The sequence below is a fragment of the Trachurus trachurus genome (assembly GCF_905171665.1).
Source record: "Trachurus trachurus genome assembly, chromosome: 17".
NCBI lineage: Eukaryota > Metazoa > Chordata > Actinopteri > Carangiformes > Carangidae > Trachurus > Trachurus trachurus.
In genome coordinates this window covers 14,032,661-14,055,622 of record NC_139900.1, presented here as the reverse complement: position 1 = coordinate 14,055,622, position 22,962 = coordinate 14,032,661, and the positions used below count along the sequence as shown (strand labels likewise).

At 39.6% G+C, this 22,962-nt stretch overlaps 1 protein-coding gene across 2 annotated transcripts in view; it reads left to right on the top strand.

Moving 5' to 3' along the window:
* Positions 1-330: 330 nt before the first annotated feature.
* Positions 331-22,962, top strand: part of LOC311000381 (uncharacterized protein) — a 52,380-nt gene continuing 29,748 nt past the window's right edge. Inside the window, exons 1-5 of one of the 2 annotated variants that reach the window (XM_083991072.1) lie at positions 332-487; positions 665-751; positions 905-922; positions 1,718-1,774; positions 11,855-12,627. In XM_083991072.1, the coding sequence (XP_083847198.1) occupies positions 365-487; positions 665-751; positions 905-922; positions 1,718-1,753 (264 nt within the window). In that variant the 5' untranslated portion in view covers positions 332-364 and the 3' untranslated portion in view covers positions 1,754-1,774; positions 11,855-12,627. Of the gene's footprint in view, positions 488-664; positions 752-904; positions 923-1,717; positions 1,775-5,325; positions 5,429-5,603; positions 5,630-11,854; positions 12,628-22,962 lie in introns of those variants that run through there. The other variant, XM_083991071.1, reaches the window with a different exon arrangement.

Below are 22,962 nucleotides of genomic sequence, written 5' to 3'. Positions count from 1 at the left end.
TCACTACAGCCTTGTTTATTAATGCTGAAGCCCTGAAATTACAAAATATGGACATTACCCCCTGAGTATCACTAACCACATTACAAGGAGGTGAGTGAGAATAAGTGAAAAAAAAGTTATGTTTTCACTAATATGAAAGTGATTAGAGGAGAAGGACATATCGACATCTGCTAAATATACCGGGAGTCAGAGACACAATGAAATCAAACTCATATAAACATAAAAAATTTGCAAGCATGTGTGGATGGGTTATTGTGGGTCACCCTCTTACTGTAATTCCCTCCTCTTTGTCCACATGGAGGTGGTTGTTTGTCAGTGAGTACATAAAGCTCTGAGCTGGATCAAAGTCTCCAGTTCATCAGCCATGGCCAAAGGTTTGCTGCTGGTCCTGTTGTGTCTGCAGGTTTTCCTGCTCTTCACCGTCTTCACTTCTACTGATGCAGCCGCTCTGGTGACAGACGATCAACAACCACCACCTCTTGAGCAGGTGAGAAGGTCCATGCAGGAGCTTCTCAAATGTTGCAACATATTTGATACAAAGACTAAATGGCTCCAATATCTCCTGTGGGATGTAGCAGAAAATGGAAATGATTTTGAAGACCAGTAGACATTAGAACAAAATAAATCCATAATATAACACAAATTAATTCTGATTTTCTCACAGCTGAATCAACGCAGAATTCCCAAGACATATCTGTCATCCCCCTGTAGTGGGAGACCAGGCGCATGTCATGGTTTTGGTATTATAGTGGTAGGAACAAATTTACTTGACTTCAACTTATGATTATTATTATTTTCTCCCTAGTAAAACAAGTGAATGTAAAAAAAAAAAAAAAAAAAAAAAAATCTGCGAGTTTCATTTGTATCACCCACTAATATCAATAATTTATTGTTTGTTTTGCAGCCAACTAACCCAAAAGAGGTAAAACATTTTTACAGAACTTTTATTGTATTAACAATGTGTTATATTCTTTAAGCTAATGAGATGTGACTTTTAAAGCAGAAGTGAGTGATCCGGTCGTTTTCGCTAATGCTGCGTTCCAGGCCGGCTTTTGAAATCGTAAATTACAGCTTCAAGTCACAACTTACGACTTTGTAGCGTTCCAGGCAACCCACTCGTGTTTTTCCGACCTGTTTTACCGGTGAAAGTCACTATAACGGCCACTCGTAACTTCCGACCGGTGAACTCGTACCAGATCGAACTGGTACAACTTCACGGTCGGAAAAATACGAGTTTCCTTGAACGCACCATAACAGTCCTCGTCCCTACGTCACCACATTCACGGCGTCCCTTGGCTGCACACACAGCCCTGCATGCCGTTCTCTCTCCTCATTGGATAAAAACTGTAGGATACGATAAATGTTTTCTCCTCGGCTCAGAGCAGAGCAGAGGGACTGAGAGACCCGTGTTTCGGTCCAAACACTCTATGTAAGTGATTGCTGTCGGAAGATATAACTATTTAAGACTTATATTAACACAAATATATCACTCACTTCTGCTTTAATGTCTAATTTTGAAGCAAAAACTAATCAGTAACAAAAGTGACTAGAGACTTACTATTTTGTAAAAAAAAAAAAAAAAAAAAACCTCTCCTGTGCAGGAGAACAAAAATTTAATTTAGAGAAAATAATAACAATCCAGTAACTACACAGACATATTAACTTGTTTTCTAGACGGATTAATTGATGATTTATTTGTTATCACTCTCTATTTCAGAATGCACCAGAGAGAAGAAGTGAGAAGCTGCAGTAACAACATCGCCTCCTCAACAACGTTGCTGTGACTGTTCTAAAAGCTGTAAATCTTTTGTTGACTAATAATAATCGCTGCATCAATTTTGCATTGTGTGTGAAATGTAGATATATTGTGCTATACTGTATTTCCCAACATCTACATTGATCAATAGTCCAATAATGACAGTGGAGGAGAGAAGTAGCAGCCAATCATGAACTACAACATACAGTCAATATTTTTGCTGCTTGTCAGGTTTAAAGTTACAGGGTTTTTGCTACTTTGCTGCCACAGAGCATTGTGATTTTTATTTTGTCCATGAATTCACTGCAGTGAGGTTAAAGCTGCTGATCTATTTCAAATATTTTGTTGTATTTTCTTCATCTAAATGTTGAAAATAAATGTTACTGTTTAAAAAAAAAAGTGATTGTATTTTCAATAAAGGCTGCAGTTGAAACTTCACATTTCAGTCCTGTGTTACTTTCATGTGTGACTCACCAATTTTTACTGACACTAATGGGAGAAAAGGATGATGTGCATTTTAGGCTTACAACCATTTGAAACAAGGTCTTCTTTTACCCCTCATGTTTAAAGGTTATGATCAGACTAGTCATTGAATGGCTATTTAAATACACAAAGGTTCACTACAGCCTTGTTTTTTAATGCTGAAGCCCTGAAATTACAAAATATGGACTTTACCCCCTGAGTATCACTAACCACATTACAAGGGGGTGAGTGAGAATAAGTGAAAAAAAAGTTATGTTTTCACTAATATGAAAGTGATTAGAGGAGAAGGACATATCGACATCTGCTAAATATACCGGGAGTCAGAGACACAATGAAATCAAACTCATATAAACATAAAAAATTTGCAAGCATGTGTGGATGGGTTATTGTGGGTCACCCTCTTACTGTAATTCCCTCCTCTTTGTCCACATGGAGGTGGTTGTTTGTCAGTGAGTACATAAAGCTCTCAGCTGGATCAAAGTCTCCAGTTCATCAGCCATGGCCAAAGGTTTGCTGCTGGTCCTGTTGTGTCTGCAGGTTTTCCTGCTCTTCACCGTCTTCACTTCTACTGATGCAGCCGCTCTGGTGACAGACGATCAACAAGAACGAGAACAACAACCAGGGGTCTGTTTCACAAAGCAGGTTTAGTCAAAACTCTGAGTCTGTTAACCCTGAAATGAGGCAAACTCTGGGTTTTCCGTTTCAGAAAGGGAGGTAACTCAAACCAGGGAAAGAGGAGTAACTCCAGCCCGTTTCACAAAGAGAGGTAATTAAAGCTTGGAGTCAGTTACTATGGCAACACACTCCTGAACCTAACCTGGTCGGGAGCAGAGGCCTGTACTGCGAAGGAGGCTCAACATACCTAGGCTTTGTGCTCAAGATGCAGCTCAACAAACCCTCAAGTCCGCAATCAGAGCTAAACGGTACTGTGACGGTGGTTATCAACTTAATTAGTCAAGTCCGGTTCTCAGCTTTGTGCTCTACGCGCGTTCACATAAAAGGGGGCGTTTGACGTCATATTATTCTACTTCCGCACGAAATTGATCCACAACGGGCTGATTTCAGCCAAGACGAGTGCAATTGTTTTAATGGAGAGAGTATGAGCGATATTAAAAAAAAAGCACGATCACAGCCTGAAGCAACAGTGTTGCTGCAAATATGACAAGAGAGGAGGCTGCTTTTAATTTTTCTGACAGCTCTTGCGCTACTTTTAAATATGAAGCTTTATCCATATAAACTAGAGCAACATCAACTGTCATTTTAAATTGTGTTTTATATTGTTATAGCTATATTTCACTGATCGCAATTATAACGCGAGTGTGTGTTTTATTGGAAGCGAGGCTGGATAGGGGACAGTGAGGTTTTTTTCAGGTGCTGTAGCTACAAGCAAATCTCATAAACAAAGACCTTTTTAAATGTGAAAACAGCGGAGACTTATTCAAGATTTGCGTTTGGGCAACACTGAAATATAACAGGCGACACATCGGAATTAATTTATTCACGGCCACATTAAGTGAAATTATTAACTTTACCGATTATCCATCTGATTATCTGTCCTGCTGCGAGCGAACAACTTCTATCAGTGGTGACTGACTGTATATAAAAGTAAAATATAGGCTATAGTCTAATATATAATGAGCTCCTGACGCTCAGCTCAACGGGTGAGGAGGCGGAGACTCAGCGGAGACGCTCAGAGAAAGTAAACAGCAGCGATCAGCTGATCTCTCCCTCCGTACAAACACTCCGTTCTGATTCAGCTCCACTGGACTTTCAAAGTAAAGGTGCCGCCAGCTGTTAATGAGTTTAAATAGTGAAACAGCGGCGCTTTTATAGCCGGTTTTATGATTAAACTCGGAACATAACCTGGTCGGGACCAGGTTATGAGCTAAGCATAAGTTACCATGGTGATCTAGCCTCGTTAAAAGACAGCCACCGTCGCAGTACAGGAGAGGCTGGCTTTACACTCAACATACCTCGCTAACCCACTAAACTGGCTTCGCAGTACAGGCCTCTGGTTTTCTCCAACTAACCCTGAGTTTCTCCTTTTTATCTGAAGCTGCAGACTGAAAGCAGCGGCTGACAGGACGTGTAAACTCCCTCAGGAGGATTATTAGACCTCAACTGGATGTTTTATTCTCCATATGAGGATTAGTTTGATCGTTCCCGTTGTTCTGCACCGTCACTTTATCTCAACAACCCTCACATGACACGGACACGCACATTGTACTTCTCTCTTATTTTTTTCGTAGTGGGTCGATCCACTTATGGATTATTTCCAGGTGATTGATGACTACACGCACATCCCCGTCACGTTATAATGGAGACAAACTTGAACATATCAAACACACAAATGTTGAATAACTGTAGAGATTTCTTTTTTTAGATTAATACTCACGTAAAAAAAATCAGAGCTCACGTCGCCGCTGCGACGCTGCTGCAGAATTTTTTTTTTTTTTGGGGGGGGGGGGGATATGTGGTTCTGCGTCAGCATTCATACGTCACTCCACCGTGAGAAGTGGGAGGGGCAAGGCTTTTTTTTCTGGTTGCCATGGTGAATCATGTTATCTTTGTTCCATTGATGAGGGCTTTTCATCTCCCCGTAACTCAGAGTCAAGTTACTCAGAGTTGATTGAACTAACTGTTATCACCTGTTCTGAAACCCAAAACTCTGAGTTTCCTATCTCAGAGTAGATCAACTCAGAGTTCAGGATTTGACTCAGAGTTTGTTGAACCTGCTTTGTGAAACGGACCCCAGCTCTTGATCTGGTAAAAAGATCCATGCACGAGTTTTTTTAAGCTTTGCTGCAAAGTGTTTTTATTTGTGTCTAAATGTCTCACATGAAGTGAGAGTAAAGTAACTAAAGATAAAGTAAAATGAACAATATGCCCCCCTGAAATGTGGTGGAGTACAAGTATCAAGCTGCAGAAAATAGAAATCCTCTAATAAACTCAAACCACTGGTTTGGGGTCACTGCTTAGATGAGTTTGAATAGAAGTTGATGTAGTAGACGCAGTAGAATAAAGTAATAAAGTGGTTTCTGTGCAGAATGATTAAAAATCGTATTTACCTTGATTTTGTTTTCTAGGTTCAGAGAATGATTTGGCAAACCAGACAAAAGAGAAGCAATAAACCTCGACCAACATCGCCATACCAAATATATCGTATGTTGCCGGGTTCACTTTCATTTGGTAAAAACGCATTTACTTGACTTCAGATCATTTTTCATTCACAGTAAAATAAGTGAATCATCATCACTAAAAAGACTGATAACAGTCAGTCAATTTGTTTCGTGTTGATCACGCACTGATATCATGGTGATGATCAATAATCATGATCAATAATCATTTGTTTCTTCTGTCACAGCCCCAGCAAAGCCAATGAAACACAAGGTAATCTACTGCAGAAAATCTGCAATAATTGACTGTATTTGAAAAACAAACAAAAAATTAAGCCAGAGACCAGAGACCTATAGCCCTGTCCTCATGAAGGTATTCGAAAAGATCATTAAAAGAGAGTTGGTGGAGGCTGTTGAGGACATTTTAGACCCCCTACAATTTGCATATAGGAGTAAAAGAGGGGTAGATGATGCAGTCTTGACACTTCTTAACTTTGTTTTTAAACACCTTGAAGGCCCGGCCACCCATGCACACATTGTTCTTAGATTTTACTTCTGCTTTTAACACAATTCAGCCACAAATTTTAGCCTCTAAATTATTATCAAATTTTAAGCTGTGTCCTAGTATTGTTGGGTGGATTTTAGATTTTTTAACAGACAGATCACAATGTGTTAGAGTGAACAGTGCTCTGTCTGATGTCCTCCTCTCCTCCACCGGTTCTCCACAGGGCTGTGTCCTCTCACCCATACAGTACTATATATCCTGTACACTGATGACTGCAGAAGCTCACATCCAGACAGACATGTAGTAAAAGTTTGCTGATGACATGGTCATAGTGAGTCTGTTGCAAGGCGAGGGCACAGCCCCGGGATCAGTGGTGGATGATTTTATCCGCTGGTGTGATGATTCCTTTTTAAACTTAAATGTGACAAAAACTAAAGACTTGTGCATAGATTTTAGAAGAAACTCTAACCCTCCACCCCCAACAGTAATTAAGGGAGAGATTGTGGAGCGCGTCACAACCTTTAAGTACCTTGGTGTGGTTGTTGACAATAAGTTGTCTTTTAATGAAAACACAGACATTGTGTATAAAAAATCGCAGCAGCGACTGCATTTTCTCCGGATGCTTAACCGTTTCGGAGTGTGCAACAAATTAATGACTATTTTTTATCATTCTATGGTTGAATCGGTGCTGACCTTTGCCATCATCTCTTGGTTTGGCAGTCTCAAACTTGGAGATAAAAAGAGGCTGGAACACATTGTCAAAGTGGCCAGTAAAATTATCGGGGTTACATTACCCGATCTGCCCATAATTTTTCACAGGAGGATAATGTCTAAGGCTCAGGACATCATTCAGTGTCCTGACCATCCTCTCCATGCCGAGTTTGAGCTCCTTCCCTCTGGCAGGAGATTTAGATGCCAAAAGCCAAATCAAATAGACTGAAAAACTCATTCATAGCACAAGCCATTACCCAACTTAATTCAAATTCTAAACAGTCATGATACACCCCGCTTACTTATCTATTTATTTATTTACTTACTTATTTATTTTCGATTGTATGGAACAGCTCCCAGTTTGCCCTCTGGGATACTTGTCATTACAATGTTGTGTGGATGTACTCTATATGTTCTGTGTTTTTTTTTTTTTTTTTTACCTTTCTGCAACATGAATTTCCCCTAGGGGACAATAAAGCTGAAGTTGAAGTTGAAGTTGAAGAGAGGTTTGTCATATTAGTGATGGAGGAAGAGGAGGAGTTTGTGTGTACTGGAAAAACAACTAACTGATTTCAGTCAGACAACTCTGAAATGAGAACATATAATTTATTGAGCGTAGGCATGGCAAGCTGAAGCACAGCATAGGTATCCTTGAGCATGGCTGCAGCAGGTTTGGCGTCAGGCTCTGTCTCAGTTATTAATTCCTGAATGATCTAACCCTTTGCCAGACATTACAGGGAATGAAGCAGACTCCTCTCAGGGAACCATAGAGACAGAGCCCACAGGTGGATGCTGGGGAGGTGGTGGGTTTGCAAAACCTCATGGGCAGCAGCAGCAGCAACAAGATGTAAGCAGTAGCAGCAGCAGAAGAGCAGACAGTAGCAGCAGCAGTGGCAGCATGGCCAGGGATGAGCTGGTACAGTACTGTAAACTGGGGGGTTTAAATAACCCACCCTGTTTGGATGATGAGAGCATGTGACTGATCAGCTGATCGGGATGTTATGGCGCAACTTGTGTCATCTGCCTTAACTAGCTCCGCAGGCTTCGCTTCATAAATGTGCTTCATGTTTTTGTTGAGTTGAATATTAACATACTGTAGGCATTAAACCACCAGATTTATTGATTGACTTCAAACATGTTTGATCCATCAAATTTATATTGAAATATTTTCCTGGCCTCCACCTCTCTGACTTTACGCTCTCTCTTTCTGTCAGTGATGAGAGGAACATGAAGAAGTCAGACCAGACAGACACGAAAACCTGCAGCAACAACATCGTCTCTTCAACAGTGTTGATCTGTTTATTATACAAGCTCTAATTTTCTGGCACTTTGGAAAATAATCCATCACTGCATTGAGGATGACAAGTCTTTATATAGTGTGCAAATGTGTTATAGCTTCAATGAAGGCCAAACTCCTCTTTATTCCAGTCCTACAGTGAGAAAGTACAACATCAACGACTCCCGACAGTGTGGGAAGAGTTGTCCACTTAGTTAAATCACATTTCATTCTAATGAATAACAATATAACATTATTTATCTATTGGTTGTTTCAGTTACTACACATACGTAGATATTGTCTGTCCACTTTAATGATCATTGTAAAACCTGCAGATTTATATACATGTGATTCTCTGATGCAATTTTTTCTGTATTTCCAATATAAATTTTATAACCTGAGACAAGCGACTTACATGAATCATTTAAAATAGAGGAGGTGCAGGTTTTTACAAAGTTGGTTAAATACATCAAAAGATCATGTGCAAAAAAAGAAGTAGTTTATATTGTTGTTAACCTCATACTGACAGTGTTTCTATTGTTAAAACAAAAATAGTGAGGAGAGTGGACAGCCCTGTCTGATACCTCTTTATAATGTCAGTTCTACCTAGAAATAGAGGTCTAAGATGTAGGATTTATAGTAGCTTTTTGAAAATCAATACTCCACTTTATTCTAGTCCTACATGACAACGACTCTCTACAGTGTGGGAAGAGTTGTCCACTTTGTCAAATCACATTTTTATGTCCAGGGTAGGGGATCCCTGGATGCAACATAAGGTGAGCTCTCCACCTTTCTCACTGATAGCAAACAATGCCAGCACCACAGAAATCACAGATACAAAGCAGTTGTAACAAACATAAATCAGTCTGTGCCTTATACTTGCAAAAGGAAGAAAAACAAAAGACAGGCAGGCGGTTTACCGATGCTCCTGGCATTAAAATGAGAAAACACGATCAACAAATGAAAAGGGATTCTCCCTCTTTCCACTGCTCAAAGGTTGAAAGAACGTACGGGGACCAAAAGAGGTTGGGCTGGTGCGCAGAGTGGACAAAGTGTTACATGACTCAGACCCACATGACAGGTGCTGGCAGTGCTGTCAGGAGACAAGTGAAGAGGCCATCTTGGAAGCTGACGTGGCTTATAACGCCTGGCTGTTCCTGAAGTGGCCAATCCTGGCAGCTCCACCTACACACACACACACACCCACACACAGTAGGAGGCAGAACACCATGTACAAAGAAACAGCACAACACACCTCCATGACACCTCCCATAACACTATTGAATAACAAAATAAAATGTTCAATATCTCTTGGTTGTTCCAGTTACTACACGTCCTAGATATTGTCTGTCCACTTTAAAGATCATTGTAAATCCTGCTTTATATTCATTCATTCAAGACTGACTTTTCATGAATTAAGTGAAATAGAGGAGGTGCTGGTTTTACAAAATTGGTTAAATAAATCAAAAGAAAAAAAGAAAAAAAGTTTGTGTCATTGTTTACCCATATTGATCTCATAGATTGTGCAAGTGTGTAGTTTTTGTCCACGTGAAGGTGGTTGTTTGTCAGTGAGTACATAAAGCTCTGAGTGTGTTTCACATCTGCATCAAAGTCTCCAGTTCATCAGCCATGACCAAAGGTTTGCTGCTGGTCCTGTTGTGTCTGCAGGTTTTCCTGCTCTTCACCGTCTTCACTTCTACTGACGCAGCCGCTCTGGTGAAAGATGAACCACCACCACCACCTCTTGATCTGGTAAGAAGATCCATGCAGGAGTTTTACTAATGTTGTGAGAGCTTTGATGCCAAGTGCTTCTGTTTGTGTCCAAATGTCAGACAGAGATACTATTCAACTATACTTTTGAGGGGCGCAATTTTGTTGGAGGGCTGTGGCCTGTGGGCCGGTCATTCATCTGAGCTGTCTGTTACCATTTCATTGACAGCAGCAATCTAACTAAAGTAATTAGTTAGTTACAGTAGGCTACTAGTTTCTCCATTACCTTAAAATAAATGAATAGGCTTAAAAAAAACAAAAAAAAACTCTAGTAGGACAGCGGAGCATATGTAGCCCAGGACTGGTGCTTAAGTTTGGGGGAGAGGAGTAGAGAGACTGGGCTGGAGCAAAGTGAATGTGGTGCATCAGGATTGCGGAGATGAGGCGGGAGCAGGACGGGTAGTGTGGGTAAGAGGAGCAGCGAGGACCAGGAGCATACAGTTTATAGGAGCGTCAAACATTTCTTTTGGCAAAAATATTGCACAATTTCTCCACTTTATTTGCTCTTCACTTTTAATGTGGGGTTTCGTATTTTTATGAAAATGATTATTCTTTTTTAAAATTCTTATTGGTTGATGGGCCGGGGGCCGTTTGACTTGACTGGTGGGCTGGATCTGGCCCGGGGGCCGCTAGTTGAATAGCTCTGCTTTTAGCTGATAAGATATGATTTTAATGTCAAATTTTGAAGCAAAAAGTAACTAGTAACAAAAGTAACTAGTGACTTTTTTTTTACCTAGGATGAACCAACTCGACCAAGATTCTCATACCCGTATGGTGGATGGTGGAAACCCGGTGGATTTGGGATCATTGGAAGTGTAAAGGAAACCTTTTGACAATTTTTCATTTAAAATAAGCTACGACTCTCCTTCATCAAAAAATAAAATAAAATACACTTGTTTGTAAAGCCATCTGAATCGGCATTAAAAAACAGCTGATATCAGTCAGTTTTCTTTGTCTGATAATCAATTTATTAATTGAATTTCTTCTTTCACAGATTGAAAAGAAAGACCTTGACCTGGATTTGCAGGTAATCTGAATACAAAAGCAAATTTACAATTATAGCTGCTGCGCAGCGATGGGTCGGGTCCGGGCTAATTTTGGCAAATTTAGGCAAATTTTGAGCAACAAAAGGGAGAATAGGAAGAGAAGACAGTTGACCTTATAATGTTCAATTGGCACCAGTTGAGACTTGAACCTACAATATCTGGAACCAAAGACCATTGTCTATTGCACTGAGCTAATTGGCAAGTGGCAGTTCAACAGTGGCTTCACAAATTGAGTAAGCCATTCACTGTCGCGCAGGCAGATTTGAAACCAATTGTAAAAAAAAAAAAAAAAAAACTTACGTTTTTGAGGTAAAATTCTGATATGTTTTTGTCAAACATCATCTACCATGACTGTAAAAATGTTGTACATTTGTTTCACAAAGAACAGCTGGTATTTTGATGTAGTATCATTATCTCACTTGCTGGGTCTTGAACCCACATCCTCTGACATCAAGAACCAGCTCCTAACTCACTGAGCCAACTGGAAGTGAGACATGATGTGTGTCTTCTCAAATAGATTCAGGGAGTCAGAGCCCAGGCAGCTGTTGTCAAGGCAGATTTCAAAAATTGTCAAAATGTCAGAAATTCTGTTATCTAAAAAAAAAAAATCTGATAATACATAAATTCTATCTTGACAGCATGGAAATGTTGGTGATTTGTTTTTAACTATAAGTGTTTTGCTTCATAAGAGAAAATCTGATGTTTAACTAGACCTTTGTGCAAAATTTAGTGAGCTTGCGCCCATGGTCCAGTACAAGCTATTTGTTTTGTTTTTTTAATTTAGAGGCTTGCTGTGATGTCACCATGAGGATTCTGGCATTTTGATGTGTCATTATCATCATCAACCTTGCTGGGTCTTGAACCCACATCCCCTCGCACCACAAACCAGCACTTAACTCAGTGAGCTAATTATCTGGAACTGAGACATGGTGTGTGTCTTCTCAAATAGACTCATGGAGTCAGTGCCCGGTCCCCAGGAAATGCTACTTTATCTAGTTATGAGATATTGTATGTAGGAGAAAAAAGAGAAAATAATAATAATAATCCAGTTAACTACACAGATGGATTGGCATGTTTTATTGACACTTTAAGTGATGATTTATTTGTTGTCTCTCTTTATTTCTGTGTCTGTGATCAGATTGCGTGAGAGAGAAGAAGTGAGAAGCTGCAGTAACATCATCTCTTCAACAGCTTTTTTCTGTCTGTTGTAAAAGCTCTTAACTTTTGTTGACAATAATAATTGCATTAACTTTGCATTGTGTGTGGAATGTTTTTACACACTGTGCTGATGTGTTATATTTCCCAACATCTATCAGTAGACCTATAATAACAGTGGAGGAGAGAAGGAGCCGCCAGTCATGAACTACTTGTCAGGTTTAAAGTTAAAGGGTTTTTGCTACTTTGTTGCCACAGAGCATTATTGTGATTTCTATTTTTCCATGAATTCACTGCAGTGAGGTTAAAGCTTCTGATCTATTTCATATATATATTTTTGACTACCTTTAAGAGCCACCTGAAGGTGTGGCTCAGAGCCAACCAAACGTGTAATCACCTTTAATGTCCTAACTGCATGCTTTTACTGTACTGCTCTGTCTTAACATAGTATTAGTAATGTGTTGTAATATTCTATGTGTTTTTGCTATTTCCTACTTAAAATGTATTCTAACCTTTTGTACTGTATTGTAACACCAAACTGCCTAGAGGACTCCAGATGGAAATTAGCCCTCGGGCTACAATCTGGCACATTTACAGGTACTACGGTACATGTTTATTAATGTGCATTGTCCTGACTTCTAAATTAAATTAAATTAAATTAAATTAAATTAAATTAAATTAAATTAAATTAAATTAAATTAAATTAAATATTTTGTTGTATTTTTCTTCCTCTAAATGTTGAAAATAAATGTTACTGTTAAAAAAAAAAGTGATTTGTATTTTCAATAAAGGCTGCAGTTGAAACTTTACATTTCAGTCCTGTGTTACTTTCATGTGTGACTCACCAATTTTTGCTGACACTAATGGGAGAAAAGGGTGATGTGCATTTTAGGCTTACAACTATTTGAAACAAGGTCTTCTTTTACCCCTCATGTTTAAAGGTTATGATCAGACTAGTCAATAAATGACTATTCAAATACACAAAGGTTCACTACAGCCTTGTTTTTTTAATGCTGAAGCCCTAAAATTACAAAATATGGACTTTACCCCCTGAGTATCACTAACCACATTACAAGGAGGTGAGTGAGAACAAGAACATCTGACAAGTTGTTGTCATGTTTGCACTAATATGAAAGTGATGAGAGGAGAAGGACGGACTGACATCTGCTACCGGGAGTCGGAGACACAATGAAATCAAACTCTATTTTAAATAAACATTAATATTGTGCAAGTGTGTGTGGATGGGTTATTGTGGGTCACCCTCTTACTGTAATTCCCTCCTCTTTGTCCACATGGAGGTGGTTGTTTGTCAGTAAGTATATAAAGCTGTGAGTGTGTTTAACAGCTGGATCAAACTCTTCAGTTCATCAGCCATGGCCAAAGGTTTGCTGCTGGTCCTGTTGTGTCTGCAGGTTTTCCTGCTCTTCACCGTCTTCACTTCTACTGATGCAGCCGCTCTGGCGACAGATGATCAACAACCACCACCTCTTGATCTGGTAAGAAGATCCATGCAGGAGCTTTACTAATGTTGTGAGAGCTTTGATGCCAAATGTTTCTGTTTGTGTCCAAATGTCAGACAGAGAGAGACTACTAATAACGCGGCTAGTAACTGACTAGGAATAAAAGGAACAATAAAATCCCTTTGAGATGGAGTAGAATAAGAGAGCAGAATAAAATAATGACGTGATTTCTTTTTATATTTTAGAGTGGGCCAATTTTGTTGGAGGGCTGTGGCCTGTGGGCCCGGCCGGTATTTCTTCTGAGCTATCGTCTATTACCATTGACAGCAGCAATCTAACTAAAGTAATAAGTTAGATTACTAGTTACAGTAGGCTACTAGTTGCTTCACCTAAAAATAAATGAATAGGCTAAAAAAAAAAAAAAACTCTAGTAGGACAGCTGAGCATATGTAGCCCAGGACTGGTGCTTAAGTTTGGGGGAGAGGAGTAGAGAGACTGGGCTGGAGCAAAGTGAATGTGGTGCATCAGGATTGCGGAGATGAGGCGGGAGCAGGACGGGTAGTGTGGGTGAGAGGAGCAGCGAGGACCAGGAGCATGTACAGTTTATAGGAGCGTCAAACATTTCTTTTGGCAAAAATATTGCACAATTTCTCCACTTTATTTGCTCTTCACTTTTAATGTGGGGTTTCGTATTTTTATGATAATGATTATTCTTTTTTTAAATTCTTATTGGTTGATGGCCCGGGGGCCGTTTGACTTGACTGGTGGGCTGGATCTGGCCCGGGGGTCGCTAGTTGAATAGCTCTGCTTTTAGCTGATAAGATATGATTTTAATGTCAAATTTTGAAGCAAAAAGTAACTAGTAACAAAAGTAACTGGTGACTTTTTCTTTTCTTTTTTATCTAGGGTGATGAACCAACTCGACAAAGATTCCTTCCCAAGCCGTATGGGGGCTTGAGACGAGGTCAATTTTCACCGATTCCAGGGGTAAAGGTAACTTTTGACAATTTTTCATTTTCTTAAAAAAAAATAAAAAATAAATACAATTGTTTGTGAAGGATCTTCATTAAAAAACAGTTGATATCAGTTAGTTTGCTTTGTCTTGATCACACTCTGATATCAATTTATTAATTACTTGAATTTCTTCTTTCACAGGGAGGGATCTGAAATTGCTGGTAATCTGAATACAAAAGCAAATTTACAGTCACATGCCAGTGTAGGAGAACAAAAAATAGTATTGAGAAAATAATAATAATCCAGTAACTACACAGATGGATTAACATGTTTTATTGACAATTTAATTGATGATTTGTTGTCTCTCTTTATTTCTGTGTCTGTGATCAGAATGCTTGAGAGAGAAGAAGTGAGAAGCTGCAGTAACAACATCGTCTCTTCAACAGCGTTTTTCTGTCTGTTGTAAAAGCTCTTAACTTTTGTTGAAAATAACAATTGCATTAACTTTGCATTGTGTGTGAAATTTATTTACACACTAATGTGTTATATTTCCCAACATCTACACTAATCAGTAGTCCTATAATGACAGTGGAGGAGAGAAGTAGCAGCCAATCATGAACTACTAAGTTACAGGGTTTTTGCTACTTTGTTGCCACAGAGCATTGTGATTTCTGTTCTCCATGAATTCACTGCAGTGAGGTTAAAGCTGCTGATCTATTTCAAATATTTTGTTGTATTTTTCTTCCTCTAAATGTTGAAAATAAGTGTTACTGTTATAAAAATAAAAAAAAGTGATTTGTATTTTCAATAAAGGCTGCAGTTGAAACTTCACATTTCAGTCCTGTGTTACTTTCATGTGTGACTCACCTTTATCAAATTTTTACTGACACTAATGGGAGAAAAGGATGATGTGCATTTTAGGCTTACAACTATTTGAAACAAGGTCTTTTTTTACCCTCATGTTTAAAGGTTATGATCAGACTAGTCAATAAATGACTATTCAAATACACAAAGGTTCACTACAGCCTTGTGTTTTTAATGCTGAAGCCCTGAAATTACAAAATATGGACATTACCCCCTGAGTATCACTAACCACATTACAAGGAGGTGAGTGAGAACAAGAACATCTGACAAGTTGTTGTCATGTTTCCACTAATATGAAAGTGATTAGAGGAGAAGGACGGACTGACATCTGCTACCGGGAGTCGGAGTCACAATGAAATCAAACTCTATTTTAAATAAACATTAAAGCAGAAGTAAGTGATATATTTGTGTTAATATAAGTCTTAGATAGTTATATCTTCCGACAGCAATCACTTACATAGAGTGTTTGGACCGAAACACGGGTCTGTCAGTCACTCTGCTCTGCTCTGAGCCGAGGAGAAAACATTTATCGTATCCTACAGTTTTTATCCAATGAGGAGAGAGAACAGCATGCAGGGCTGTGTGTGCAGCCAAGGGACGCCGTGAATGTGGCGACATAGGGACGAGGACTGTTATGGTGCGTTCAAGGAAACTCGTATTTTTCCGACCGTGAAGTCGTACCAATTTGATCTGGTACGAGTTCACCGGTCGGAAGTTACGAGTGGCCGTTATAGTGACTTTCACCAATAAAACAGGTCGGAAAAACACGAGTGGGTTGCCTGGAACGCTACAAAGTCGTAAGTTGTGACTTGAAGCTGTAATTTACGATTTCAAAAGCCTGCCTGGAACGCAGCATTAGCGAAAACGACCGGACCACTTACTTCTGCTTTAATATTGTGCAAGTGTGTGGATGGGTTATTGTGGGTCATCCTCTTACTGTAATTCCCTCCTCTTTGTCCACATGGAGGTGGTTGTTTGTCAGTAAGCATATAAAGCTCTGAGTGTGTTTAACAGCTGGATCAAAGTCTCCAGTTCATCAGCCATGGCCAAAGGTTTGCTGCTGGTCCTGTTGTGTCTGCAGGTTTTCCTGCTCTTCACCGTCTTCACTTCTACTGATGCAGCCGCTCTGGCGACAGATGATCAACAACCACCACCTCTTGATCTGGTAAGAAGATCCATGCAGGAGTTTTACGGATGTTGTGAACTTGTGAGAGCTTTGATGCCAAGTGTTTCTGTTTGTGTCCAAATGTCAGACAGAGAGAGACGACTAATACATAAAGCAGCTCGTAACTGACTAGGAATAAAAGGAACAATAAAATCCAGCGCAGATGCAGCGCGGCAGAGAAACACTGTACGGTTAAGAAGATCCACTGTCTGAGTGGAGCCTTTCATATTGTTTTAAGGGCCGTGTGGAGTTGCAGCAATTTCCATACAAAGATATTTTCCTTTTCTTTTTTTAAAGTATATTTTTGGGCCTTTTTTTGCCTTAAATGGACAGGACAGTTGAGAGAGACAGGAAATGGGGAGGCAGAGAGAGGGGGGGGAATGACACGCAGAATAGGGCCGCTCGACGCAGGATTCAAACCGGAACACATGGGGCGGGTGCTCTACCAACTGAGCTAAACACCGCCCACAAAGAGATTTTCTGTGTAAAATAAAGTCTTCAGTTGTTTGTTTTTTTTAGATCTGTGTGACGAACCTTTCTTGGAACCAATGTAATAAGGGATGCTCGGAATATTGCCCAAATCCAGAACAGTTTGGTTCCCAGGTAAACGTTCTTGCAAACATAGCAAATCAACACATTTACAACATCTTAAAAATAATGGTTATATCATCTTATTATCACTGTACCGTCTGTTGAACTGGTAAGAAGATCCACAGTCTGTGTGGAGCCTTTCATATTGTTTTAAGGGCCGTGTGGAGTTGCAGTAATTTCTAGACTTTATGTGCAAAATAATGTTTTTTTTTTTTTTTTTTAGACCTGTGGGAAGAAACCTCATTGGAACCGATGTAAGAGATGCTTGAGCTATTGCCCAAGACCAGGACAATTTGGTGCTTTTGGGCAGTATTGGTAAACTTTTCCTTCTTTCCTGCAAACATAAATCAACAAATTTACAACATCTTACAAATAATGGTTAAATCATCTTATTACTCATCTTTAATCATCATTATTTTATGATTCTTTTCATGGTGAAGACAGAAGATCAGGTCTGATGCTCCACACCATACACCATGTTTCCAGTGACTGGAGGACCAGAGCGCTTCATCTCACTGCTGTAAATCTGCACTTGCAACAAAAGAAGAAGAAAAAAACTGCAAAATGCTTCATATAGTTTCTAATCTTCAGTGTGATTTTTTAGAATTGTTAAATTGTTGAGGCAATCTAAAGGTTTAAAAAGTACCTTGGTGCCCCGAACACACCACTGTTCACTTTCTCATTAAAACCCAAGAGCAGAAGTCACGAGGAGTGGATGACAATAAGTACATTTGTATCACAGTAATGTTCATGGTACAGGGTTTATTCCATGATAAGAGACGATTTAGTTGTTAAATATAATTTGTTGTACTTGTGTGAATTTGAGAATGTGTGTCGTGTATGTTCGATACATTAATTCATATATCATATTGGGCTTAAAAGTGATACTTATTTGATTCAACAGTATATGGATTTATCCTTTTCTATTGCTTATTGTCTTGTTTTACAATTTGTGATTTAATTGTTTGACAGCACTTTGTTTTCTTTTTTGGGCACAAACATCCTCAAGTTTCCATTACTGCTTGTGTGTATAGCATAAAGCATTGTCTATACAGTACAGTACATGTCATTATCATCATCAGACATTTTATCTGGGATGATGTCTCCCAGATATTCTCTGACAGATATTATAATGGTTTCATAAGGGCCTTGTCCCCTTTTGATCTACAGATCGTAACAGACACACATACACACGAAAAAAGAATAGAGCTAAAACATAGAAATTTACATCATCGATATCAAAAATTGAATTACTATAAAGTTAAAAAGAGACAACTATACCAGTGTCTGGTATAGATAGATACCTGATGGAACTACAGTTGATCAAACTGTTAATTATATGGTTTTCTGAGGCATCAAGCCGACACATGGAGCTAAGCGAAAGTTCAGACAGGAAGAGCCTCTCCCGAGCTCACCCTCTATCTTCTCGCTCCGCCCTCTTCACCTAATTCACCCAATCACAGGCTGTCATCTCCTCTCTCTCCTACCAATCAGCCTCTAGCGTCAAATTTAAAAGCGTTCCCTTTTTCTGCTGTCATCCAGCAAAACTCTCAGCCCACCTCCACCCCTTCTCCACCTCCATCTGATGGCGACCATCTTCATCGGGATCTCCGACCAGGAGTCTACCACCACCAGTGTCTAGGCCCGGGGGGATCATCATCTTCAGATGCAAGCTATCACCCATAGATCAGTACTCCACGATGATCTACTCCCCGGCGTCTAAGCGCCAAAGCCTATTTGTATTCACAATAAATGCAATTTCACTTTTCAGTCTGACTCTCTTTTCCTTATTAGTCTGTCCTGATTGAAATAAATCTATACATCAGGTTTCTGAGTACAGCTTTAAAGGTATCGACACGTGCATTTACAAACATTTCACTCGCACTCAGCCATCGAGGTCTTTTAAGTAGGATTTTTAATGCATCATTATACGCAACCTGTAATTTTTTCATGCTTGCTTTCTTGTAGTTAACCCACAGGTATGCAGTGTACAGTGGTGTGTACAGTACGCTTTGAACAGAGATATTTTAACATCATCTGTACACGAATGAAACTTGCGAGCAAGAGTATTCGCCTGCACATACATTTTGCAGCACTGCCTTCTAATATCATCATCATCCGTCATGGCAAACAAATAAGAATAAAGTGAAAACTCAAACCAGTGTAGACACTAGGGGTGTGACCTTGTACACGTGTAAATGTTTACACGGAATTAAACTGTAAACGTTTTGCAAAAAATCCCAAAACAATACACGCAATTTTTTTTTCCCCCATATTTTTATACATACATTTTTTTCTTCCTGGTCCCTCCAAATCCTGCACGATGCCGGCGCAAATCGCAAAAGATTTGGACGGACCAGGAAGAGGAGCTTCTGCTACAAACAAGCTTGAAATATAGACAAACAATACGGCATCGGCATCTACAATGATATCAGTTCACTCTGAAGCAGTCTTTTGCCCCCTGGTTGCGCGCGCACCTACAGTAGTATTGTTTGTACACAAGAAACCCGTCTATGGAGCCAGAAAGCTAAATTTGTCCCTTTCACCTGGTAATCATCAAAAAATTGCAAATACTGTTGTTATTTTCTGCAAGTTCAATATGGAGTAGCTATAGGTTAGAAGTGAACTTGTTGAGAAGATTTGTCCTTTCGATTTCCTACGGGTTGGACTGTTGTTGGCCATAACACGTTAGCATTTTGCTAATGAAGGCTGATTGGTCAGTTACAGACTTGCGACTATTTACGACCAGAGATCCCACCTGATGACATCTGAAGACAAAATAGCTGTAAAACAGACGAAAAGCTGTTTTATCTCCTCCAGTGCGCTCCTCTCCTCTCCTCCCTCTCCAGTACCTGGCTGCTCAGCTCTGGGACCGGGACTGAGAGACGTCACCGCTGCCTTCACTCCGTCTCTGATCCCTCTGGTCGGGGCGTTTAGACCCGAGTGGACACCTGCTGCCCGAGCCGCGCTTCCTCGTTTGCCGAGGTTATATGATAAACCAAATTTTCTTTTGTTCTTTGCCTTATAGGCCTTTCTCCTCATTTTCTCTGTGATATTTTAAATTTCCCCTCTGGGATTAAATAAAGTATTTCTAAGTCTAAGTTCTAAGTCTCTTCACTTCATCTGTTCTCTTTTTGTTTTATCAACCACATTTACTTTCTCATAGATCATCTCCAACGTTTCTTCTGCTGCAGCTGGACAGTATGTTTATTTGCCCCTCTCTATTAATCCATCGGATCACATTTTCATTCTGCGTTTGTGTCCATCCAGCTCTCTGTCCACACTCTCCATGGCGGAAATACCATGCGCAAAACCACTCATTTAAATACTGCGGTTTGCGCGTGTTGTCATTTAGCGGGTTACTCTTAGTAGATCACCTATTTTGTGTGCGCTAACCAAACACGCAAAATTTTACTAGGAGCGCATCTTATCTGGGATCTTAGTAGATCCAGCCCTTAATGTTTTGTAAAACATGTGCAAGCGTAGCATCTATATAACGTTTGATTAATCAAACTACTCTCCGGTTTTAGAGGGCTAAATTCACTTTTGACAAAGTTAGCTTACACTAAATTTGAGGAACAATCTTACCGAATTTGTAGGCTACATTGTTTAAAAAAGAGAGAGAGAGAGAGATTGTAAAATAGCCTATATTTACACTGTACGGTCACATCCTCATCCTCAAGATATCGCCAAGATGGGAACTACCGGTATTCTTTCTTTTGCTCTTCCTTGCTTGGTCCATTACTTATCTCTCGTTGCCAAATGAATTCACTGCTCCTCACATTAAAGGTGCACAGGTGAGCCGCCGTAAATGAAAATCTTGTTTCCAAAATAAAAGACAAATTACATTGTTGTTGTTTCTGTCAGGACCACTATGTCAAAATAATATTTATTTACTTGCACAAGTTTAATTTGGCGGTATGGTACTGTTCTGGGACCCCCTGCTCTTCCATGCGCTTGCGTGGAAAGCCTGAGGCAGGAAGAGCACCTCCCTGCCCTTCACGAGCCATCATGAACGGCATAAGCAGGGAGCGCAGCAGCAAAGAAAACCCAGACAGAGCAGAGCAACCAACAAGATACAATGACAGGAGGAGCTGGGGTGGAGGTGCGTTGCAAAAAAGCCGGCAGAGGAGGCAGCAGCAGCAAGGGAGGTGACGTCGGACTAGAGCAGTTTAAATGCGCGCTCTGAATGCAATTCCCCAATAGGAAGCAGCCACGGGGAGTCAGCTGAGCCATCAGCTGATCTGCACAGGTGATGACAGTTACGCTGTGCTGATTAAGAGCTTGACGTCATGGCGTGCCAGAACTAACGCTACGCTTAATTTACATTCTATGTCATTTTGTTGTTTGTGGACACAAAACATATTTATTTTGGTGCCTGTCTCAACAAAATAAGTTATTTTGGTGCACATGGAGGCAAATATTATATTTATTTATTTTATATTTTGGTTCCTCTTTATTTCATCAGTAGCTAATTACTATGAGTAGGTAATGATTCAGTACTCATTACATACCCCCCCCCCCCCAGAGGAGAGGAGAAGGATGGACTGACATCTGCTAAATATACCGGGAGTCTGAGACACAATGAAATCAAACTCTATTTTACATTAATATTGTGCAAGTGTGTGTGGATGGGTTATTGTGGGTCACCCTCTAACTTACTGTAATTCCCTCCTCTTTGTCCACATGGAGGTGTTTGTCAGTAAGTATATAAAGCTCTGTGTGTGTTTCACAGCTGGATCAAAGTCTTCAGTTCATCAGCCATGGCCAAAGGTTTGCTGCTGGTCCTGTTGTGTCTGCAGGTTTTCCTGCTCTTCACCGTCTTCACTTCTACTGATGCAGCCGCTCTGGTGACAGACGATCAACAAGAACAAGAACAACAACCAGCTCTTGATCTGGTAAGAAGATCCAGAAGTTCTGTGATGTTTCCTGTTTGTGTCTATGATTAGGAATTAAAGATCTCAGTAAAAGTAATGAAGTGGTTTCTGTGACGAATGATGAAAATCCAATGTACAGTATATTTATCCTGATTTTGTTGTCTAGGTACAGAGAATCATTTCACATACCAGACAAAATGATGAACCTCAACCAACACCTCCTCCAGGGTGTGAATGGGTTAAAGGTGTAAAGGAAATTTATGAAGCATGATGGGGTAAAAACACATTTACTTGACTTCAGAAGATTTCTTTTTCATTTGCAGTAAAATAAGTGAATCTACGTGTTAGAAAACAGTTGTTAAAGATGCTAATTACTAAAAAGACTGATACCAATCAGTCAGTTTGTTTTGTGTTGATCACACATTGGTATTAATCACTAATCATTTGTTTCTTCTTTCACAGAAATTAGCTTTTATATAAAATTTGAGGTAAGGGAAAATGTGCAATAATTTACTGCATTGTAAAACAAAACAATTAAGCAGAAGAGTTGTGTCATTTCAGTGGTGACGGAATGTGTGCTGCAAGAGAAAAGATAAAAACAACTTATTGATAAATGTGCTTTATGTTTTTATGGGGGTGGGGGGGCATTGATTAGAGTCACTGTCATTAAAATTATTATCATATCAATCAATAATCAATTCTATGTTGTAAACAAGACGTCTAAGCAACACAATAAATTCTCACAGTGAATAGCAATATCTTACACTCTTACCCAGTAGTTAGAGCTTAACTCTCTACAACATTACACATTATTTGAGTAAGAGTCAGAAAGTTGGTGAAAAAACTACTCAAGTACTGAATAATAATACTAATAATAATACTAATAATAATAATAATAATAATAATAATAATAATAATAATAATACTGCTGAGTAACCTCTGATTTATTCGTTCAGGCCAAACAGATTTCAGGGGAGGTCGTCCCCTAGTTCCCTCCTCTTTGTCCACATGGAGGTGGTTGTTTGTCAGTAAGTATATAAAGCTCTGAGTGTGTTTAACAGCTGGATCAAAGTCTCCAGTTCATCAGCCATGATGAAAGGTTTGCTGCTGGTCCTGTTGTGTCTGCAGGTTTTCCTGCTCTTCACCGTCTTCACTTCTACTGATGCAGCCGCTCTGGCGACAGATGATCAACAACCACCACCTCTTGATCTGGTAAGAAGATCCATGCAAGAG